This window comes from Lepisma saccharinum, chromosome 17, assembly GCF_977018435.1.
Source record: "Lepisma saccharinum chromosome 17, izLepSacc3.1, whole genome shotgun sequence".
Classification (NCBI taxonomy): Eukaryota; Metazoa; Arthropoda; class Insecta; order Zygentoma; family Lepismatidae; genus Lepisma; species Lepisma saccharinum.
In genome coordinates this window covers 23,818,852-23,843,269 of record NC_139245.1, presented here as the reverse complement: position 1 = coordinate 23,843,269, position 24,418 = coordinate 23,818,852, and the positions used below count along the sequence as shown (strand labels likewise).

The 24,418-nt window shown below is 36.8% G+C and overlaps 1 protein-coding gene across 1 annotated transcript in view; it reads left to right on the top strand.

The window, feature by feature from the left end:
• Tango6 (transport and golgi organization 6) overlaps nucleotides 1-22,880 on the top strand; it is a 32,054-nt gene extending 9,174 nt beyond the window's left edge. Inside the window, exons 4-10 of the mRNA XM_083139148.1 lie at nucleotides 4,242-4,589; nucleotides 8,058-8,279; nucleotides 10,475-11,917; nucleotides 13,660-13,867; nucleotides 16,181-16,332; nucleotides 17,699-17,812; nucleotides 21,505-22,880. Of these exons, the coding sequence (XP_082995274.1) occupies nucleotides 4,242-4,589; nucleotides 8,058-8,279; nucleotides 10,475-11,917; nucleotides 13,660-13,867; nucleotides 16,181-16,332; nucleotides 17,699-17,812; nucleotides 21,505-21,696 (2,679 nt within the window). The 3' untranslated portion in view covers nucleotides 21,697-22,880. The remainder of the gene's footprint in view (nucleotides 1-4,241; nucleotides 4,590-8,057; nucleotides 8,280-10,474; nucleotides 11,918-13,659; nucleotides 13,868-16,180; nucleotides 16,333-17,698; nucleotides 17,813-21,504) is intronic.
• The last annotated feature ends 1,538 nt before the right edge of the window (nucleotides 22,881-24,418 follow it).

Here is a 24,418-nt window from a genome sequence, read left to right as displayed (position 1 = left end):
ACTCTTACCGACTGGCCGGAAAGTATCCGTCACAACACTAGCGGCACTTGACAACATGAAATAAATGCGGGAGGAAAAGTAAATTTGCAATAGGATTCATGAGTGTATGTTTAAATAATGCAACTGTGTGTGTGTTGTGTGTTGTGTGTTATGTGTTTTTATTGTGTACAAGCGCGTAAAACTATTTTATCTTTGCATATCAATTTTTCATCCTTGTGCATACGTTCCGTCCATGTGAGTGTCTTTAAATTTAAATCTAATGGAAGTGTATTATTATTTCTGTGTTCACTGCACCTGCCTTTCATCAACGCTACTTTTATGGTAAGTCAAATCTTTTTTAAACTAATTATGTATGTAATCTCTTTTAAAATGTGTGCTTTCCATCCATTTGTCAGCACTTCTAAAAACCGTAAGCAATATTATGGCTGATAGAGACGATCTGTGTAATGTAAATCCGGCAACGCCGACGTCGAACTTTTTCAACCAACTTTGCAACATTTGTATCTCTCCAACAAACAGCAACAATGGCCTTTCCTACTTAACTGCAGTGCTACAAACGGAAACGGTTTATCCATATTCTGGGCCGCAGCTGAATCTTGCACCCGGCAGCTTTAACGCAATTCATATCAACGCGCAAAGTATTCTCGCTCATTTCCTAGAAGTAGAAAATATAATTCAAATAAACAAAGACGTGCATGCCTTACTGGTCTCGGAAACATGGTTGAAGGAGAGTCTTTCGGACGATCTGGTGCATCTTCCGGGATTTCGTTTATTTAGGAAAGACAGAATCGGAAAGAGGGGAGGGGGAGTGGCAATTTATTTGCACGAGGACATGCCTGCCAAAATTATCTCCAAGTCGCCCGATGCCTATGACGGTTTATCGAAATATATAATCCTCGAAATCAGTATCTGTCAACAAAAACTCCTCCTGGCGGTAGTCTATCGTCCACCTTGCACTCGCCTTGATAACTTCGAGAACGACGTTGCAAACTTTCTACCAAAATATTCACACACGATCGTTCTGGGAGATATGAATACCGACCTATGTAGCAAAAAAGGAAAGGTTATAGAATTCCGTGATACATTCTCTGCTTTAAATCTTTCGATATGCCATTTAAATCCAACCCACCACACGGCCACTTCCGACTCATGGCTTGATGTCATCTTGGTTTCTGACGAAAATCGTGTAACGCGCCATGGCCAAATACCAGTGCCTGGAATTTCGTACCACGATTTAATTTACGTGTCCTATTATCTTCGCGTTCCTAAATATAAAGCAAAACAAGTTTCATATAGAGACTTCAAACACATTAACGAAGCCCGCCTAAATGAAGACGCTGCCCTTTTACCATGGCATTTAATCAGTACGTTACCTACAGTGGATGAGCAAGTTTCATTGTTAAATACCTTTATCCTCCAATTGTACGATAAACATGCTCCAGTCAGGAAGAAGCGTGTTTCGCGTCCTCCTGCTCCCTGGCTGACGGACGAGTTGCACCGGCTTATGGCGATGCGTAACAAAGCGTACACCAAATATAGGAAGGGGATCAAGGTTGGTGATCATAACACATCCATCTTTGAAAATTACAGAATCCTGAGGAACCGTTGCACCCAGGAAGTACGAAAATCAAAGCGCCGATTCGCGTCTGAACTACTAACATACGAAAGCTAACCTGACGTCCTCTGGAAAAAATTGAAAATACTGGGAGTTGGGAAGCGGAGAAACCACGAATCCATTAATAAATTTCCACCGGAAGTATTGAACGATCACTTTTGTGATCTTCCGATCGTCGATGATAATGTGAAACACGAAACGATTCGTAACATTGAAACACACTCCACAACTGCTCCAAAATTTTGTTTTTCTTATTTTTCGCCAGAACAGGTCAGAAAATCGTTACAGAAGATAAAGTCATCCGCCGTAGGAGTAGATGAAATTTCTATCCTCATGATTAAAAAAATTCTCTACCACGTACTTGCTCCTATCACTCATATTTTTAATTTTTCTTTAATTACCGGCACATTTCCCTCGTCTTGGAAACTCGCCCTGGTACGCCCTATACCTAAAACAAACAACATAATAAACGTCAGCGATCAAACCCGGGACTATCTAACGCGAAATAATTTAATAGATCCTCTTCAGTCTGGCTTTCGAAGTAACCACAGCACTTGCACGGCTCTTGTCAACGTAACCGATGACATGAGGCTAGCCATGGACAATAAACAACTTACGATTCTGGTACTTCTAGACTTTACAAAAGCTTTTCAGACAATTGATCATGAAATTCTACTCGCTAAATTATCATCGATATTCAATTTTTCCGACTCCATGGTTAATTGGTTCTACTCCTATCTACAAGAACGTCAACAATGTGTCGTTGACCTATATGGAAAATCGTCGTGGAAAAACATTCCATGTGGTGTCCCTCAAGGCACTGTACTCGGCCCCCTCTTATTTGCTATGTATATAAACGACCTCCCGACGGTGCTTAACTGCTGTAAATACCATATCTATGCCGACGATTTTCAGTTATATTTTTCTTTCCCCCCGCAAGAAATACTGCATGCAATAGAAATTGTGAACAATGACCTTAAACAAAAATAAGTACTTGGTCTGCACACCATGGCTTACATCTAAACCTGACTAAAACCCAGTGTATTCTTGTAGGTTCCCCTAGAATTTTGAGCAAAATAGATAAATCTAGCCTCCCTAGACTCAACGTAAATGATATTCATCTGCCCTTCTCCACTACTGTTAAGAATCTGGGTGTGATACTCAACCAACATCTCCCCTGGGCAGAGCAAGTTAACTCTGTATCTAGAAGAGCTTTCGGTGCATTGCATTCACTCTATCAGCTCAAAAACTTCCTCCCTGAACACATAAAAATTAAACTGGTCCAGTCTCTTGTATTTCCCATTGTTGACTATTACTACATTGCTTTCTTGGATGTCAATCAAGAGCAAGCTAAACGACTGCAGCGAATTCAAAATGCCTGCATTCATTTCGTTTTCGATCTAAAATATTCAGAGCATTTGACATCGTACTTTGCGAAGGTCGAGTGGCTTAAATTAAGAGATAAACGTAATTTTCATAAGTTAATTTTACTGTACAAAATCCTCCAATTAAAAGACCCGCAATATCTCTATAACCGATTTCAACATCTTTCCGACTTTCACAGTCGCAACACCAGATCGTGCGAAAGGTCTCTGCTCTCCATTCCACTCCACAAATCCAACTTTTATGCAAATTCTTTTACTGTTAACTCAGCAGGCCTTTGGAACAAGTTGCCACCTGAAATTCATGTCTCTTCCTCAATTGTGACGTTCAAAAAATTGTTAGTTACACATATTATATAATGAAAATTAAATGTTTGATTTCCCTAATAATATGGCGGGTGCAGAGAATGATAGAAGGACGTAAGGCACAAAAATTATTTAGCGTAATAGTTAAGATGAATTATCGTCAAAGTATATAGTTTTGGACTGCGTTTTAAGTATGTGTAATATTGGACTGTGCTTAAGAAAGTGTAGTGTTATGTATATGCTTGTACGTGTGTAAGGGCAAAAATATGTATGTGTGTGTGTGAGTGTGTGTGCCCGTATCTATAGGTTAGATTACCTTTCTTATATGTAATTTTTCTTTGTATTTTTTATTTCTCTGTAATTTTTATATTTTTTCTTTATTTTTTTTTCAATATTTTAATTATTTCATATTCAATTTTTTTTGTAAACATGGTCAAGTGGAAGAAAAGGCTCCACAGCCTTAACTTCGCCATGTAAAAGAAGACGAAATAAATAAATAAATAAATAAATAAAATAAATATTGCAGGTTTACCATGCCAATCTACCATATTTGCACAAAACTTTATAGATTACAGCATACAACTAGCTTTCTTTATTTTACTTATTACATTGCACTTTTTACCTCTTTTGGGTTAATTGCAATGACGAAGATGAATGATCGATCATGAGATGAAAAGACTGAAGAGGCAAATGTATAGAAACAGGTGAGGATTTGAACATAGAACCCAGTCAAGCACTCACCAGTTACCAGAGTTGCAATAAGAATATTAATTTCTATTGATAGGATGAAATTCAATTGTAGAATAGAATTAATAGAAACATTTCACTATTCCTGAACCTTGTGTATATTTTCTGTACATCCTTGTTTCATCTTTCCACCTTCACTACTGTTGTATATATTGCAATTGGATGTCATTGTGTGTTCTAATAATTTTCAGGGCTACAGAAGGCTTGTTGCTGTAACCCAAGCACTTGTGGAGATGTCAAAGGAGCCAGAGCTCAGAAGTTTGGTCATGGCCGACCATTTTGGGGACTTAATCGCTGCCCTTCTTCAGTTGACCTCCGCGCCTCTGAAGAAGCCCGCCAGCAGTTCAAAATCTTCTTCCGTGCAAGGTGAAGCAGGTGTAAGCGACTTTGTGATGACTTACGCAATGTGGGAGGAACTGCAGAGGGAGAGAAAACACTTCTGCTGCTTATTCCAGTCGCTCATTGAAACGTCGCATCAGCCAATGGTCATACGGGAATTGCTGCTGCTTCAAGGTGCATCGCACCAGTCACAAGCCAAGGTATGACACATCAGATATGCATTCAGAACATAGCCATTGTTAGGAACTTATTGAAAAGGATAGACAGACAGAGTGATGTCAGGGCTCCTGGATTCGAATCTCATCCGGCATAGGTTTGGATTGATTGATTGAATTTATTTATTTACTTCGTGTTTCTGCCACTTTTTGCTAATTGTGAAGATGACAATGAATTAGGGATGGGCCGATACCAATAAGGTACCGATAGAAAATTTACCGATAACCGATATTCTACCGATTCGATATAAAATTAGAAATGGAGGTTCATTGACCTTAATTAATGTGTGTCAAAGTGACTGCAGTGAAAAAGAAATTTCATATTTAGGTAAAGGTAAAGTAAAAAAAGGTAAAGTGCTCCCCTGTGCTTAGTACCACTCCATGAAGGCATATAGGGGGTGTGGGGGTAACGCCCTACACTTTCTTGATCCGGTCGTGAGTGGGGGTGATGTGATCAGCATCACGCACCTGACCGCCTTTACCCCCCAGGGTTTCCCCCAGGTACCCATGTCATTCGACCCTGGGTGGGCGCCGGGGCCACTTCCAGCGTTAGAAAAGTTCCCAGATTTGAACCGGTCGGGGATCGAACCTGGGACCTTCAGCATGGTAGTCAGACGCGTTACTGACTGAACCACCGTGGCCAACTTTTTTAGAAAGTAGAGCATGGAGAATATTCATAAAAATTACAACAAAATGGCAGAATTTTGCACTAAATTATCAGATATTTATCGATATATCGGATTGATAAAATAATCGGTAATTTTACCAGTCTTTTGAAGAGAGAGGAGAAAGATAGAAAAAGAAGTTCTCTCTCTCTCTCTCTCTCTCTCTCTCTCTCTATCTCTATCTCTATCTCTCTCTCTCTCTCTCTCTCTCTCTCTCTCTCTCTCTCTCTCTCCCCCCTCTATCTTTCCTTCTTTCTTTTTTTTGGAAAGGAGAGAAGGGAAGAAAGAAGGAGGGGGACAGAGAAAGAGAGGAAAAGGAAGGAAAGAGAGAGATGGGGAAGAACATCTTTTTCTTTCTTTCCAAGGGAGAGAGATAGAGAGAGAGAAAGAAAAGAGGAATTTGCCCTCCTCTCTCTCGCTCTTTTTTATCGATATGCCCATATCGGCCAATACTGATAGAGTACCGATTAATCGGTCCCCTCCCTACAATGAATAGTGACAAGATGGAATAGATGAAAGGACAATCACAAACATATATGGACAGCACACAACACAACCCCATAGAGGAATATACTGGCCATGGGCCCAGATGCCAGGGTATTGTTAGTCTGCAAAATGCAGTCCAGTGGAAGTGAGGTTGTAATTTGGGTGTCTTGAGAAAGTGTCACCCCTTACACCCCATGGGCGTCTATGTGTGCGTCCCTTCATCAGTTTCATATCGTTACTCATACTCATCATTGGAATTAGCCAAAAGTGGCAGAAAATTGATGCTTCATAACAAAAATCAAATCAGATCGCAACTTACACTGAAATACAATCTTGTATCATGCATTGAGTTTTGATTCGTACCATTACTTGGCTTGTCTGCTAAAGAATAAAAATTATGGGAATATCAGGGCCTATCTTAATCCATAACATTGGCAATTTTCTTGTTATTGTATGCTGCATAACACAATGCCTGTGTTGTTTTTCTTTAGAAAAAATTAGTATAACCATGATTTTCCTGCCCTCAGACATAGTACGTACGTGCATTTGTTATGTTAAACATGCAATGGGATGCTTTACTAAACACTCTTTTACAGTACATACATTCATGACTATAATAGCTTTTCACCTTTAATTTTTTAGGCTTCTTCATTCTTTCCAAATTTCTTGTTTTCTTAGCAAATTGCAGTCATGTACTTAGGTTTCAGAAAGTGATACAAGTGCTTCTGTTTTTGGATGATATGGATAACCAGTGTTGATATTACTTATCCTCATTCTCTGATACATGTACTATGCGTTTCAAACTGAACAAGCTACATGAAATAATTTGTGGTGCACAGAACCCAATGAAGCTTTCAGACCAAAGTGACAAGCAAAACGCATTACTTGAAAACTACCCTTCAGAAATAATGCAATTTTTTGTACTGGACTAACATGACAAACTCCACTTTTTGCCAGTATATCACTTGGTAGTGTGCACGACCTCATCTCAGTCTGGTGATCGCATGATCTGTGAATACTTTTTTTGGTATACGAGAGTGTACCCAAAAAAACCTGATTTTTTTAAAAACCATTTGTTTTTACAAAACAACCGTATCACCTTCAAAGTACTCTCCATGACACTTAATACATTTGTCCAAGCTGTGATTCCATTCTTGGAAACATTTTATAAACTCATCTGTTGTGATGGCTGACAGCTCCGTCGTTTTTTTTCTTCACCTCTTCTGCTTCGTCAAATTGCTGTTCCTTCATGTCCCACTTCATTTGGGGAAACTAAAAAAAAGTTGCATGGAGGGAGGTCAGGTGAGTAAGGGGTGTGGGGCAAGAGTGTCATGCTGTTTTTTTGCTCTTCTTTCAAAGCATGGCATGTTTCCACCCGACACTCTTAGCTGGTCACTCAGATCCCAAGGCACAAATTTTGCAGCGCCCCTTCTCATTCCCAAATCTTCCGTTAAAATTTGCTGAATCGAGCTCCAAGATAGTCCAGATAACGTCCCCAGCTCTTCAATGGTCCGTCGTCGGTCTTCGAGCACAAGTTCACGAATTTTGTCGACATTTTCGTCCATTCTGGAATTTGACGGACGTCTAGAACAAGGTTTGTCATCAATCGACATATCACCTTTTTTGAAGTGAGATAACCACTCGTACACTTGAGTTTTCCCTATAGCGCTGTCCTTGTAAGCTGTGTTCAACATCACAACAGTTTCTGTGGCATTTTTCCTGAGCAGGAAACAAAATTTCACAGCCGCACGCTGTTCTCTTACATCGGCCATCACAAGAAACGAGGTGTGAGCGAAACTGCTTGTATGAAAAACATCACCATGACCAGAGACAACCTTCCCCAGCAAAGCCACTGGGTGCACTGAACTCAGAACGAGTTGCCTAGCGGGAAAAAATTGTACTACGGAAGTTCCACCCAGCGCTTTGGAAGCCCCTCGTATTGGACCTGAACATGGTGCTTATAGCTTCTCAAACCCCAGTGTTACATGCCTCTTGTCTCTTTGGGCTGAAAGTTCCCTAAGTTGTGAAAGTTAAGTCTTAATCAAGGCCCTCCACCATTTAAGCTTTCAAGCAAGTCTCTGATCTTCACAGTTTTCACAACTTTGTTCTCTGTTAGTTGCAATGTTCATTCTGGATACCTATTATAATAGGATATCAGGGAACCAGGTTAGAGCCATAGTTGGGCCCCATAAAATATTGTAATGTTTAGAGTTTCACAGTATAAAGTTATTTACATTTTTTTAATGATGACTTGTCTGCAAAGTGTGTATACTGAATATTAATATGATTTATTATGTCACAGAAGAAGTATTTGTCCCCACCAATGTGGATTAAGAGGGCTTGCAGCCAGCACCTGACAACATGTGTATTGAAGCCTGGTGGTTTGAACTCTCTTGTTCGTGCTGTTTGTGACCTGAGTGCAGACACAGGCAGTGACTGGAGCAAGCAAGATGTCTTGGCAAGACTTATCACAGCAATTTGTGAAGCTCTTCCTGAAAAGGCTTCTGAAAATATTTGCCCTCAGGTAAGAGACTGATATTACAGTTCTGCATGCAGGTAAAATTTATTTGTAGATTTCCTGTGAAGGCACAGAAGAGGATTTTATGTTGGTGTTCTACTAGTTTTGGCTTATCGTAATGATGAGGATGAATGATGATCAGATGAAATTGATGAGGGAGGACCTTTCAAGACTCGAACCTGGAATATTTAAGTGGTAAGACCAAATCCCAACCATTTAATGGATTTGGTCACAAATGTAGCTAATGATCAATAATTTGGTAACTCATCTCACCCATGTGACGATGCATTGGTTACTCAATTTCAGAAACAACTAACAGTGGACTGGATCAGTGAAGATTTAATTTCTTGCTTATAAAGGTACACAGAGGCATGAACATTTTGTTTTTGACGAAAACATTAAATAACTCGAGAACACAATGTTGCAATGTTAATTTTTCATGTTCTTGAAAGGTATGAGGTGCATTTTCATAACATGTTTTATCATGAAATGATGGGAAATGAACAGCAAAATGCAAAATAAACTCTTAAACATGAAATTTAGAATTTATTTACTGACACCACACTTTTTAAAGTCCAATTTATCCTGTGAGTTATTCAAATCATGGAAAATTTATTAATTCTGCTGTAAATATTTGTGAAGCAAAAATGGGACTCCTTTATACAGGAATAAACTTAATACTCTGATATTTATATAAATATGCTATTAGAAGGGAAATTTTTATTTTGTGTAATAAGTGTAGTTTTTAAATAAAATTTATCCCAAAATGTGCCTAGTTTTGTACCGAAATCTTGATCTTTATTGCACCATAAATATGTGGCCCTAGTGCTCTACAATTGTGCAGGAGTGCAAACATTCTAAAATTATAATACGTTAACACTTATATATATTCAGAAATTTTTGAGTAGTGAATTTAATTAAAAGGTTTGTAAAGTTTCCACGCCATCAACTGTATGAGATCAGTACCTTATCTAGTTATATTTGTAATTTGCATAGTACATATGATGTGTGTTTAAAAACAACAACAACAACAACAACTGTTCCCTTCTGGTCAATTTTTAGTATTTCCTTCAATTTTGATATTATCCAGCTTTGTGGTCCTGTTTCCTTTCCTATACAGTTAAAAACAGCAAAATCCACAAATCATTTCTGTGTGTTCATTGGTCATGATTAGGGAGACAAATTTATGGTAAATAAAAACTGAGGAGAGCGGTAAATAAAATGTTAGATCAGCGGTATATACCAGCTGTGGAAAAAAAAAATGGCACACACTTTTTCATCATGAGAGGAAACAACATACAAAAGAGCTATAAATTGATAAACTACTTCATTTTTATATACTGTACACATACACAAGTACTTAGCTGTCCAACCAAAAGGAAAACATCAACCCAAAATCACTTCATTTCTAAATTGCATATCTCAAGTGATTTATTCATTGTATGTATTTAAAGGATATCCTTGCTGTCCAACAAATAAAATAATCACTACTGCACATACACAAACACATGTTGAAAATCACATGATGATAAACAAAATTCATTCATGACTGAACACAAATTACACCATTGTTTCCCTTGATGTGCGGGAACAGACTAATTTTATCGCTGGTACAGCTAGCAAGTTCAATGAAACTGGAAGTTGAGTAGACATTCGGGGGAAGAAAGGAATGCAGCTTGACAGGGAACGAAGTTTTCGAACTGAGATTATGTGCACGGGAAATCCCAATTTGCAGCGTCTTCCTGATGTGATCGAAGATAAAACGTTCTTCAGCTGCAAGTGGTAGGAAACTTTAGGCAAACGTTTTCGTTACAAATCGACAGTTTGCGCGCACAACCTTGATTGCCGGTTTTTGCATGTTTTCTACTTAATTTGATGATATTTCATGGTTATTTCGCAAAAAAGCCTTCATTTCGTGGAAAAGCACACATTTCACATTACTTCGTGAATAAAACTCATGCATATTTCATCATTGGAGGTGTAGTTACGTGCAGAATGTTCAAAATTGCATCTTTTTTCATATTTTGTGATTTCGCGCATCGCAAAAATTCAATGTCCCTAGTCATGATGCATAGATCTGCTGCAAATACATTGTATTCATTATTCAGATATTTCATCTTGCTTTCTAACTCTTTTCTTCTACAAAATGACGATATATCTATGTTTAATTTTTTATTAAGAAAAGTGTCATTTCATTTTAGGTAATAGACCTTTTGTGCCTAGAAGACGATCCACACAACCTGCAATACATCGAAGTTGCTAGAATGTGCATGAAGACAATGTCCGAAAAGAACCCTACTATATTCGAGGAAAACCTACTTAAATCTCTAACTTATCCCCTAGTGAAATGTACAAGCACAGTCTCTAATGAAACAGGAAGGGTCTTAGTGTCAGAGAAAGAAATGGAATTCTGCATTAAATGTTTGCACAGAAGTTTCGTTCCTAAAAGTGATTTGACTGCCGTGTCCGTAAAGTGGCTTCTTCCGGTATCAGGCGTGTTGTACAAATTGTATACAAGAGCACACAACAGTGTTTCGTACTTGAAAAGTAACATTCAGGAATTATTAGTGAAAGTGCTGCGTGAGTGTAATTCTGATTTCCGAGAGAATGCGTTCTGCGTGTTCATATACTGCGAAAAGTCAAGTACCATCTTGGATGTTAACTCGGAAGTGGAATTTGAGTTTGGATCTTCAGGTGGTATTCAAGTGGTTAGAATGGAAGGAAATGACGGGGAGGATATGTTTTCTTCAAACGTTGATGACAATACTGATTGTTTGCTTGACTTGCTGGAATGTAACGAAAGTGGACAACTTCTGTATCACCTCTTTGTGTTCCTGTTGAAGAATCTTAGTGAGAAGTTGTGCGGTGGTGACGAACTTCCATCGTTGTCCAACAATACTCTGATGGACATTGAAGACCATGTGGAAATCATACTAGGGCATTCAAAGAAACACTTATTAACGTTAAATCTTCTCAGTTCCCTAATTGAAAATGCATCAGTTAAGAAGAGCATAGAAGAGAATCCATCCGTGGTAATAGACTTCTTAGAAGTTCTTCTTACTAAAATAGCCTCTAGCCTTGCTGATGGTACTGCAGATGCAGAAGACGAGCATTCAGAAGGTTTGTTTGTGAGTTTAATGGTCTTGAGTGTTCTTGTTGTGGATCGCAAGTTAAAGCCCAACGAATGGGAAACACTACAAGGAACTGTCAAACCTTTAAAAGTCATAATGGATAAAGTTTCAAATACAGAACTGCAGTTTCTTGCAGAGGAGTTGTATGAAATGATTCTCACCCGTGGTGTACATTCTACTAAAAAGTTTGAAAAGACAAGGAGCGCATGCGGCTCATCAGCAAGTCCCACACAGAACAAGGAAAACAAAAAATCTCCACCCAGTCATAAAACCAAACGTTCACCTATGCCAGACCCACAAAAAGATAAAGAATCAGATGCAAAAAGTAAGACTAAGCTATTCAATACGAATGCTGAAAGTGGTCAGAGCAGTAGATTTCAAAAAGCCTTGTTTGACCTCTTTGATCCTATGATACCAGTTCGTGGACATGCCCTTCTGGAATTGTCAAAATTGGTTAAAGAGAGAGATGCAGAAACCGTGAAGGAAAAGAGTACAGTTCTTCATATTTTTCAGGTTTGTACTTTATTTACTCATTCATTAATTTTCTTCATGAACTAGAATAATTTCCAGTACAAAAATATTAACCAAAACTAAAAATTCATAATAAGCATTGGTCAGCGTTGGTTTCAGACAAATGAAAAATGTATTTTTGAAGATAGACTTATCCCAGGAACAGGTACATTTTAGTAGCAAAGATAACTAAAATTTCCCATCTTGTGTTTGGGTTGCTGTTTGTCAAGACAATGATCTTGTATACTTGAGTTTCAATTATTCAAAATTATGTGCAATTGTCCATGTTTCCACAAATGAACATTCAATTAATGATTAGATAAAGCCACATCACAGAAGTAATATTAAGTGATTGTTCGCAACTTTATTTAAACAGTATCATAATTATTCTAGTTAGTATGTCATATGCCATTCAATTCTAAGTCTATTGTGTAAATTGTTTCTTTTATGAGTTTTTACGATTTTATTAAGAGTTACTTTTGACATTTTTTTGCCACACATATTCTCAAAACTAGGGAAAATCTGTGTGAAAAAAGAAGGCTTTCCCGATGGCATAGTGGTAGTGTCGTTGACTTGTAATTAAAGGGGTCCCGGGTTTGATACCTGGTGGAGGCACATCTAGTGGTTCGGATTCCACTTTAAACTGTAGGTCCAGTCCCAATTAGCCTTACTGTGCATAAAGTGGACTTGAAACACCAACTCAATCAATCAAAATTTGGAAAATATCCCAGAAATCTTATAATTGTGCTTTAGCTTTGGTTAGCGTATGAGCAGCCCACTTTATTTTTTCTTTCCTCATACCGGGTGTTTCAACAGAAATGCCGTGATTTCAAATGACCCTAAAATAAATATTTAGTATATTCACAGTAATAATTTGTATATGTTATGATTGACAAAAGTCTAAAATTTAATTTTTGGCAACCTATAATCTACATGAACGAAGGAGATGCCTCTGTACGCACAAAAGGTTTTGGTATGGTGGTGTATCGAAACGTGGCTTAATTGGACGTTTCTTTTTTGATGGCTATGTCACATCAGAAAATTATTTGCAAATGCTGCAGGAATACTGTACTTCATTCCTGGTCTTCGACGGAAACGTTGTCCAATTCGTCAGCAATGGTTCCAGCAAGACGGAGCTAGGCTGCATACAACTCAACATCGCTACACACATTTATTTCAAAATGGTTTAGAGTGGCCTCCAACTAGCCCTGATTTAAACCAGTGAGACTATTTCTTGTGGGGTTTCCTAAAGCAGGGAGTTTTCAAACGAGGACTGCGATTACTAGATGATTTAAAAGCAAACATCCAACACTGTACTGCACAAGTTAGTCGTGCAACCCTTTGTCAGATATTTGACATGTGCAACCAGGTGCAAGAAGTGATAAGTCGTCAAGGTGGACATTTCAAACATGTTTTCCATTAAACTTTTGCGTTTTCTCTATCAGATTATGTAAATATTTTTTTGGGTAGTTATCATAAATATTTTAAAATGCCATTTGAAATCACGGCGTTTCTGTTGAAACACCCGGTAGTATTCAACGATGTTTGGCGTGATTTGCAATGCTATTACCATGTTCCTATAAAACATTATGTAATGGCCAAACACAAGGACAGGAATATAAGAATATATGATAGAAGTATAATTTTAATACACGTGTTCACACAGTATTTTGTGCCGTACTAAGTAACAATCGGATCTTCCTATCCATCATAAGAGTGAATGATTTTCTATTTCCATATTCTAGGAAAACCTTGACCATGGAGACTCCTATATTTATTTAATGTCTGTGAAAGGATTAGCAACAATGGCATACGTATTTCCTGATAATGTTATTAAAACACTATGTGATGAATACATGGAAATCAGGACCAAGCCAAACAAGGAACCTGAAGATGTGGCAGATCTTAGAATTAAAATTGGAGAGGTTTTACTGCAAGTAACAAAGTCATTAGGTTTGTATTATTATTTTCGCTATTTGTGCAAAAATAAACAGAAAAGCGTATTGGGAAAATGCTGCAGCGGAACCTTGGTTATATTTTGTTCAGAAGCCAAAGGCTAAAATTTAACATGTAAAAAAGTATAATGTAAAATCAGGATTCCACCGTATATCCAAGATTTATAAATTTTCTAATTTGCAATTGGTGAAACAAGAAGCCATGAGGTAGATAATGTTTACAGTTTCAAAATAATATTCAGTTGGATATTGTAAGCTTTGTTGATGATGAGACTGGCTTGTGTGTTAACGTTATAAGGCAGGATCAAATAAGTAATAGAATGTAAGAACAATTGACAGGGAAGATAAGCATGATTTCACTTAAGTTCAGGACAAATGTAACTGAAATTCCAATTTACAAGTGTTGCCGAAAGTGTTTGTTGTTTAGTACAGTGAAACCTCAATTTTACGTTTTGCAGGAGGATCAAGATTAAAAATGTGAAAATTAGGGGAAAATTTTATAACGTTTTGCTGTATTGAGGCTGTGAAGACCTGAGCTTCAAGTTGAAAATGTTAGCCAGGGGATGTTGGTCAACCTTTGGGGTTAACTGGGAGGATGATCCTGTAGTCTAACATGACAACAGTCAGACAGTTGGAGAGATGCTTTTCAAAAATTTTGCTAGCTGGGAGGGAAAACATTTCCCTGCATCCTACTCACTGTGATCACTGGTAAAGATTGTAGAATGCAGGAAACTAAAAATGGACATTTCATTTTTTTCTCTTGGTTAATTGTGACATTAAGAATTAATGGTAAACCGGTGAAATAGACAAACAATGAAACTTCCATCTCATACTCGGGATTCGAACCTAGGACCTTTTATTTCATTGAGAACTTTGTTAACATGTTCACCAAGGGTGCTGGCTCTCGTTTGTTAGTTCAGTTGTATATGAGTATAGTGTTGAATCCTGGTTAAGGTATGTGTTGTGACTTTGTTCCTACAATAATCCTTTTCATCAAATCATCATTTGATTTATTTGCATCCAAGGACTACAATTTTGTACAAGTGGGTACATCTGTAGTATAGAACATGTCAAAATGGAATATATAATAAATAACCCGTGCACAAGATAAATTAGTTGTAATTGACATGATGTACAGCACATGTATGCTAACTAACCACACTAGCGTTATCGTTTTTGTTACTTTGATTATACATATACAAAACCTGGAAACCCTAACACTTATACACAATGTCTGTAGTTCTATCTGCAATCATAAGGTAAGTGTTGCCTCTGTGTATTCTTCATCATCATACTTTGCTGTTTCCTGCCTCTGGCTGGATCGGTATAGAAGTCAAGCCTCTTCATTTTCTTCTGGTCTTTCACCACTCCTTCTTTCCATCGTGTTCCAATCTTGTCCTCTTCTCCTAACACTCTCCGCTATCTGCTCTTTCCACCGACAGCTTGGCCTTCCCTTTGACCTTACTCCCACTCCTTGAGCATTGTAAGCTCCTACTGCCAGTCTTTCTGCACCCATCCTCTTCACGTGTCCTGATCTATTCTGTCCTGAAGCTCCACCACCCCCAACTGTCTGTCGGATCTCCTCATTCCTGTGTATTCTTGTGTGGAGTCAATTGTATGTTCAATTAGCATTGATTTGATTTTATGCTTGAATCTTCCCACTCTTGGTTCATGTCTTAACTATCTGGGCAACTTGTTATACAATGCTCCTCATTGTTGTTAACCCAAGGTGTAGAAAAAGTAACATAAAATTACCAGAATGGAAATAGATATTAAATGTTTCCAGACTACTAATTCAGCCACATTCATAGAAGTAATGGCAAGAAAACCTTCTAATTGTTTACTACAAGCCCAAATTGGTCCTAGACATAATTGAATAAATTCAGAATGAAAATTTTCAACACTGTACCACCATTCTCCATTCACTGCAAGAATGAAGTTGATGTAAATAAAGCCACGTGTCTTCTGCTCTGGTGTTATTTTGGTTGTAGTTGTACAGCTTATGATATGAGGTCCCACAACTTCAGTATAGCAGCTACGTTCAGTGGTATGGCTTTATCACACACACTATATTCCTACGTGCAAGATTCCCACACAACTGCCATTCAAACAGCCAATGGAATTTCTCAGAAATCACATGGATTTGTTTACATTGACTTCATTCTTACAGCAGATAGTGATTAAATATCGGCCACCTGTAATACAGTAGTTACAGCTTGGCTCTTTCAATCTATTTGTGGTATATTTGGTATTTAATGAGAAACTTGTAAATCATAAAAAGCTTGTCTGCTAAATGGCACTCAATTTTTAGGTGAAATGGCACCGAAGTACAAGACCCCATTGCTGAATGCATTCTTGGTTGGCACAAGAGACCCAGATCACTTGGTCAGAGCTTCCAGTCTTTCCAATCTTGGTGAAATTTGTAGAGTGTTGAGGTTCCAGATAGGACCTATTATTCAGGAGGTAAGTGAAATTGTGGCTTCCAAACATCCAAAGCATATCCTGCAGAGATTGATGCTTAGACTGTGTCTGTGTGCTTTAGCACCTATACTTTCAAAATGTAAGGCTGTGAGATACATCAATATTGACTCAATGTTTTAAAAGTAATGAAGCATCAATATTGAAACAATATCAGCCTCGATATATCGATAATACCCACATTGATATTGACATTATCACAATCTGTGATGGCCTTCCAAGTACTACCTTGTGCTTGATTTGTACATTGAGAATGAAACAGCACCATTCATTCTCACTTATTTTTATTTTCGTGATAAGAAGGGTGGTTCAGAACTACATACAACAGAGCAAATGACTCCATTGTGTTGTGGAACTCCTATTTTAACTTAGGTTTATCCAAAGAAAATGCAATTCTCTGAATATTCAAACGATATCAAACAAATTTATATTGCACAGCGCCTACCTAAAAACTGTTCATTCTATTGCCTGTTGAATATTTTTATATATATTTATTACATCTAAAGTCTTTACACTGATATTGATGCCAGCATTCGTAAAGATTGTTAGCAATATTGTCACTTTTAATAGAAAACCTGGAAAAGTCAGTGAAGTCAATCTAGGAGTGAAAAAAAGCAGAGAATTTTGAGAATCCATCCAAAATATGAAGAAGTCTGGGTAATTGAAGTGTTTATTTGTACTTGCCCGGATTTTGGAATGTAAATACATTCTACTTGGAAATATATTAAAAATGATTTTTTTGTTTATTTCTGTTAATTCATTTTGGATAATGTTGAATAATCCTTCTCTCCACAATAGATAGTATGGTTTAACACTTAAAACTTTAGGAGGTCAACAGTACAACAGAATTGTCTGGAAACTGACTTTAAAATTACCTGGAGAAGTCATGGAATTAGTTTGGGCAGAATGAGTGTGAATCTTATTTTAACATTTCAACAATTTGAAATTATTCTCATTTACTTATAAATGTCAGAACATTACTGTATTGCACTGTAACTATATCAAGCAAATTACTAGTTTTGTACTAAAATTTTCTTAGATTCATGTATGATATTAAAAATTCATTTAATTTTTGACATAATGTTTTTGCACATACAATTCAAATTTTGTACCCCTCTAGGATATTGAGAATTGTAATGTTCATGCAATACCTGAATTCCAGAATTAGTACATAATTAATTGAAAACATTATTTACCAAATTCAAAACTGGTGATGCTACTTTGTAAATGCCATTTCCCCCCTCTGATGAAGTAATTATTATCCTTTGCCTCTAATACATATAATCTGTATTGGAGATAAATCCACCTGATAATAGCAATGTTGGTTAATATCGTTGCTTCTGTCTTTCAGATCCTTCTGTGTGTGAGGTCCATTGTGAGAACTGATCCTGCAGTTGAGGTTAGAAGAGCTGCAGTCATGGTTATAACACTGTTGCTAAATGGATTGGGAGTAGATGCAATAAAGGTAAATTGTTTTTATTCTTTCAAAGTTAGTCACAGCTAGTTGATGAATATAAGAAGTTCAGTTAGTTCTTATTGGAAAATTTTCTGTTTTTATTAACTTTCATAATTTTATTGTGAAATTAAAGTGCCTTGTCAATAATTGTCAATTGTAAAATGGCTGAAATTGCTGCTATGCAGCCTTCACTTTTTGAAGTTCTTGTTTGGAAATTTGTAAAGAGCAAAGTGCATGTTGCATGTGAAACATGAAATATTGAATAGTTGGTTATCTACATTATTTTGCAAGCAAACAGTTTTAATTTACCTACTTCTTTTTTCAATTGCATTTAAGCTGTTTTATCTAATTGTTGAATATTAATTTATGCAACAAATTATAACTAGTAAACAATAATATCAGAAACAGTAACCTAACCCAGGTGGCTTTTTCTGAACGTCTCGTTCATATCTTTAGACTGGAAGAAGGGAAATCCTAAATACTGCCAATGTCTTATTGGTTAACAATGCTCTGTGTGGCATTTTCAAACACAACTCAAATTATGAAATGAAAGTATAAGGATAAATGACTTTTAAAATGAAGTACTTACAGTATACACCATTTAAAATACACTAAAGTTGCTGACCAAAGCAGTTTATTAAAAATCAAAAACACTTTACACGTTACGTTTCTACTCTATATGAGGAAGACCCTGATTTAGAGTAGAATTTGGTTTGAGTTGATGTTTTAAGTCCACTTTGTGCACAGTAAGGCTAATTGGGACTGGACCTACAGTTTAAAGTGGAATCCGAACCACTATGTGCCTCCACCGGGTATCGAACCCGGGACCCCTTGATTACAAGGTGACGATGCTACCACTGCACCATCGGGGAGGTCCTGATATAGAGTAGAAACGTAGTGTGTAAAGTGTTTTTATTTTTTAATAAAATGCCTTGGTCAGCAACTTTTGTTTATTTAATATGGAAACAGGACTTAATTGTGTTACCATTTAAAATCTTTTTTATGCTTTAAATTGGAAGAAATGGGGTTCATATTTGTGTATCTCCTGCACCCTTTTGATAGCTTTAACAATATGCCCTTGATTTATTTGATCTGATCTTTGTTATTTAGCAGCACTTTTATGCCACTTTTGGCTAATCCCACCATCATAATGAGTGATATGATGAAATTAATGAAGTGACACTCGCAGAGAACACCCATTCCCAGGCTGGGATTCGAACCCAGGACCCCTAGCATCGTAGCACACTGTTCTAACCACTCTGCACTACTTGGATTCCCTTACCAATGACAGTCACTCAGACCACAGAATTGGAATTGCTAGGAATATGGCATATTCTTTGTAAGAAAATGGGTTCAGTTGAAACTAAGTTATTTTGGATATCTTGATAGTTCATACTAGGTCCTTGCTGAAACATTTCTTGGTAAAATTGCACCCAATTATACAAATGATAATACCTATTTGTTCAAGTACCCCATTACCTTGAATATAGCTGTGAAGAAATTTGGGAACTTATTGCAACACTTTCTGCACAAGTTTTAATATACATCACTCTATTTCACAAACTTGTCACCTGTAGGTTTCCTTCTTCGCCTAGCCCGACCCTGTGGCCGAGTGGTTAGCACATCGCGCTGCGACGTCAAGGGTCCTGGGTTCGAATCCCGGTCAGGCTTGGTTGTTTGTGAATGTCCATTCATCAATTTCATCATTTTATCACTCATCCCCATCTTCGCAAATTAGCCAAGAGGCACAAAACGCGAAGTAAAATAAACTAAATCAATCAATCAATCAATCAAACCTTCTTTGCCTTGTAATAAAGGAGTCCCAGGTTCAATACTCAGTGGTGGTACTTAGTGGTTTGGATTCCACTTGAAACTGTAAGACTAGTCATGATTAGCCTTTCTGTGCATGAAGTGTACTTAAAAAACAAACTAATGCATACATACATATATACGTACCCGCAGGTCTCGATACACAGTTTTCTCATGAATTAAAGCTCTAAATTAATTTCAGTTGAAGGCAATGGGGGGAGGGACGAGAAGGAAAGAAACAATAAATATATAGTTGGAGTCATAACTGCCAATTAAGGCAGAACATTTTTTACATTCTATTTGTTTTGCAATTCCACCACCTTAGATAAGAGTTTTGCATCTGGTTAGTATCTCTGTAAATCTATAAGGCACATACATCCTCATTTGCTATCACATTTTTAGTATAAATAAAGTGTGGGGTAGAGTAAATCAATGTGATGCTTATTCATCATTATGCACCATTCCCTGTAGATGGAACCTCTAAATTAATATGTGGATTCATTCGTAGTATTTCTCTCTTCCACTGTCTCCCCCCTCCATCTTGCCCTCCTTTATTTTTAGATAGTTTTGTCCTTTTTACTTTAATGTTTGCCAGTATACCCATGTCCATTGTGTTAGATGTCATTTTCATGAGTTCTGATCATTTTTACGACAAGGATTAATGCTTGGCTGGACCTTTGGATGACACTAGTGAAGCCATTTTTGAATCTCATCTCATTCTAAAAAAAACATTTTGATATTCTAAAATCTGAAAAATTACATCTGCTTAGAATTCTTCTAGAGAAATAATAATTGAGAGGGATGTGACGAAGCTGAAAATTTACCGATGCCAATGTACTCACTGATAATTTTTGGAACCGATACCGATGCCGATATTTAACTGATTCCGATACATAAGATTATTAAACAGAAATGGGATGTTATTTTCTGCATGACAAAAATAAATTTGGTATGTTCATTTCTATTGCATATCATATGTATATACATATATATTCTCAAGAGATGCGAATGTATATATGCATGTACAAAAGGAACCTACTTCTTCTCTTATCGCAAATCTGTTCAGCAACAGTGAACACTCAATCACTGAATACTGATGCAGCAGGTATGCTCAAGTATTTTCTCAGCACTTGCTTCAGGTTTGAATACTCATTTTTGAATTTCCAATACAACAGCAGATCCTGGTTCAGCAATGTACTGTTTTATTTCCGATTTATAGTTAGGTTGATCCTCTGAATGCGAGTTCGCAATAATTTTATTACAAAAACTCTACAATAATGATGAATCATAACCAAATTTCCAATAAATAAAACTTATTAGTAGGTAAAACTCTAGTATAATCTGTACTGGTTTAAATATCGGATTTTTGCCGATTCCGATATCGATATGTAAATTTCTGCCGATTTTCATACATCTGTAATCGGCTTCGGCACATCCCTAATAGCAATAGTATAATATGCTCTCAGTCACAAAACTATTGCAAGCGTCTAGAAAACATCAAAAACAAACCACACGAAGATTCACTTGAATGCTCTAGAAGCAATTCTAAGCAGATGTAATTTTTCAGATTTTGGATTTCATAAAGGTCTTTCAGGAGAGGAAATTTCGAAAATGGATCTGCTGGCATCGGCCATTGCTCCAGCTGAGCTTTAGCTGTTTGTCTCAGTAAACTTACAGGGAGAAAATAAACTGTAGGGAATGATGTCAGTAACAGAAAAAAAGTTGCCTCGTATTATTGCTTTCTTTTATCTTCAGTTTAGTATGCTTGATGTAGTGGTTATAATGAGACATTGCCTCACCACTTTAGCTTGTAGGAGTGTGACTTTTGTGCTTTTGTCCATTACGATAAACAGTTTGTGGTGATTCAATGATTTTTTTTTTCCATACTCAAGGTGTTGCAGGATGTGCTGCTCGAGTTGTATCGAACTTTAAAGCTTGTGCATCAGCAAGAATCGGATGATGTGGTCAAGCTTCATGTGGAGCTAGCGCTGGATGAGCTAAACAAAGCAACAGTGGACTTCATGTTTCCCAAGCTTGGCTTGAAGAAGACAATCAATGTACTTTTCCCTCCAGATTCACTGTGATGGGAAGTGTGGTGCATCTTTTATACCGTGAAAAATGACTAGTATTACACCCTGTATCGTACCTTGTCCTTATGTATCCTCTTTATCCATGTATCCTCTTTTGGTTGCTCATCGCTGAATTTTACCTTAGCATACTAAGAAAATACCTCATGGTCTTAGCCATCCCTCTAACTGTCTTCCACTGCTAATCTTACTACATTCAAGACATTTCCTTCTTTCGTGATGCGTACTTCTCAGGCTCTGTCAGTCTTTAAACCTGGAGTGTCAGAATTTATTATTTAGATTTTCAAGCATTGGGATATTGCTTTTTTTGGCCTTGTTTCAATTTGCTGCAAATACTGTTGACCAGGGACCAGACCGTGAATTTGTCTGATTTTTCAAATATTGTTGTCAAAGGGCACTCTGTATCTTTGCTTGTATTGTACTCTTACCAATATCAGTACTCCTATAATTTATTTCTGATGCTGCAAATTGGGCACATAAACAATTAAAATTTTCATTGAATAGTTAGAAACGAAAGAACATCAATATTAATAGGATTGTATCCAGTATTCCAACATTTAAAAATTTTGATTTTTTAAAGTTTACATTTACGACATAATTTTCCTGCAGATATAATTGATTCTGCCAGTTTGTATATCACAGAATATCAATACTCTTATGACAATGACTAAATACATGCACTTGCCAGAAGTTGTATGTATATCTGCTAATTTGACTTAATTCTTGTCACTTTATGAAGTTACTATAGTTAACCTATTTACACTTCTGTCGTCTGTTTCCTATCTGCTTTACTCCTGAACAAAGCACCAATGAATTGGTGAATCTACTTGCTAAATATTTTTTCTGCATCCTTCTACATTTTATTTATTCTTTGTCTCTGACCTAAGGTATGAGAAATTCTCATGTCTATAAATTGGCATATTCTCTACTATCAATCAGAACTGAAGTTCCTCATGTCCATATATTTCGAAATATATTGAAGAGCAACAGGGTTTTTACCTCTCACGCCTTTCCTTGAAATTTATATTTGCCAGTGAAGTTATTTTCAGTCAGTGTCAACTGTGCTGCTCTTCTGAAGTGTTTCCAGCCCTCTGAAGTGTATAAAGGATGTACAAATTTCAAAATAACAAACATGATGTGATTTCATGTATGAAACACTTATTTGTAAATAGTAATGATTTGCGAGGTCTGTACATAGAAGTTTAATACATTTTTAAAGAGTATTTTTAGACCAAGTTTTATTTGAAAATTGCCTGAATTAATACTGTTACCGTATTTGGTTTGATTTGGTGTTTTAAGTCTACTTTGTGCACAGTACGGCTAATCAGGACTGGACCTACAGTTTTAAGTGGGATCCAAACCACTATGTGCCTCCACCGGGTATCGAACCCGGGACCTCTTGATTACAAGGCAACGACTCTACCACTGCGGCATCAGGGAGGCATGTTAATGTATTTACTCATGTATAATGCACACTTTTTTCCAAAATTTTTGCACCCGAAAACTGTGGTGCGTATTATGCACGGAATAATTCAGAGAGCCAACATGAAACTGTACAGGGTCATTCCATGATTTTGTGACATTTGCATTGATTTTTCATGTTTATGGAACCCTATCATGTTATATATTGTTGTAAAGCTTAAATTCTGCAGTTTCTAAATATGGCAACACTATTCTATTGAAGATGGCAACCCTAATGTGCAATGCAATTGAAATAAGCTCATCACAAATTGAAGGAACCTTCTCCTCTTGGTCCACATAACAACAGATGACTTATTAAATAGGTAGGATGTCATTCACTTTTGATCTGCATAGCAACAATTTTACGACCTACAACTAAGAAAGCCATTTCTTGAACCTGGATTATACTGCACATTATATACAAGACATAATTTTTTGTAAGTTTTGCCCCCTCAAAAACCAGGATGCGCATTATACACACATGTGAGTAAATACGGTACTTCGCTTGTTTTTCATACATTCAGTTTTAATAATAAAAGTTGTACAATGGAGAGAAATCTTTTCAATTTCATTGAACCAAAGACAATGCTGTTCCTACTTAGACATAAGGGAAGAAGTTAGCAGCGATTCTCCAGTTTCTTGAATGAATAATGTTATTTTTTTTTTATTTGCAATACATCCATATTTATTTCTTATCAAAGCTGAGCCAATACCAAAGTTCAATTCCTTCCGTATTTCAACTATAACATGACTGAAACAGAATATTATAAATGTATTGTATATTCCACTGCAACTATAACATATTAATCTATCAGAATTTTGGGAAAATCAGAATATTAGAACAGCTGTCACTTAAAAATAACTTTCACACACAATAATGGCATATAATCAATGACAGTTATGCATTTTGCACAATTCCCAGGATATTTAAGCTGCATAAGTGTTGTGAGGCATTTTATGGATCACACAAGATACACAGAGCCTGGGAAATTATCGAACCTATCTCTATGGCAGAATGGTCATCACAATGTGCTTCAAAGCCAGAGATCTCAGGTTCAAACCTTGGTTAAGGCATGGGTGTATTATTGTGTTCATCCTATCATGCATATAATCAGTTTATTTGTTCTCATTGTTGCTATTAACACATTCGGGTCTGGCCTCATAATACAGCATTGTTACCTCTGGTCTGCGGTTTTTGGATGTTTTTCAAAAAATCATAGAAAAAATATTTTTCATTTGTTTTTATTAAACCACATAT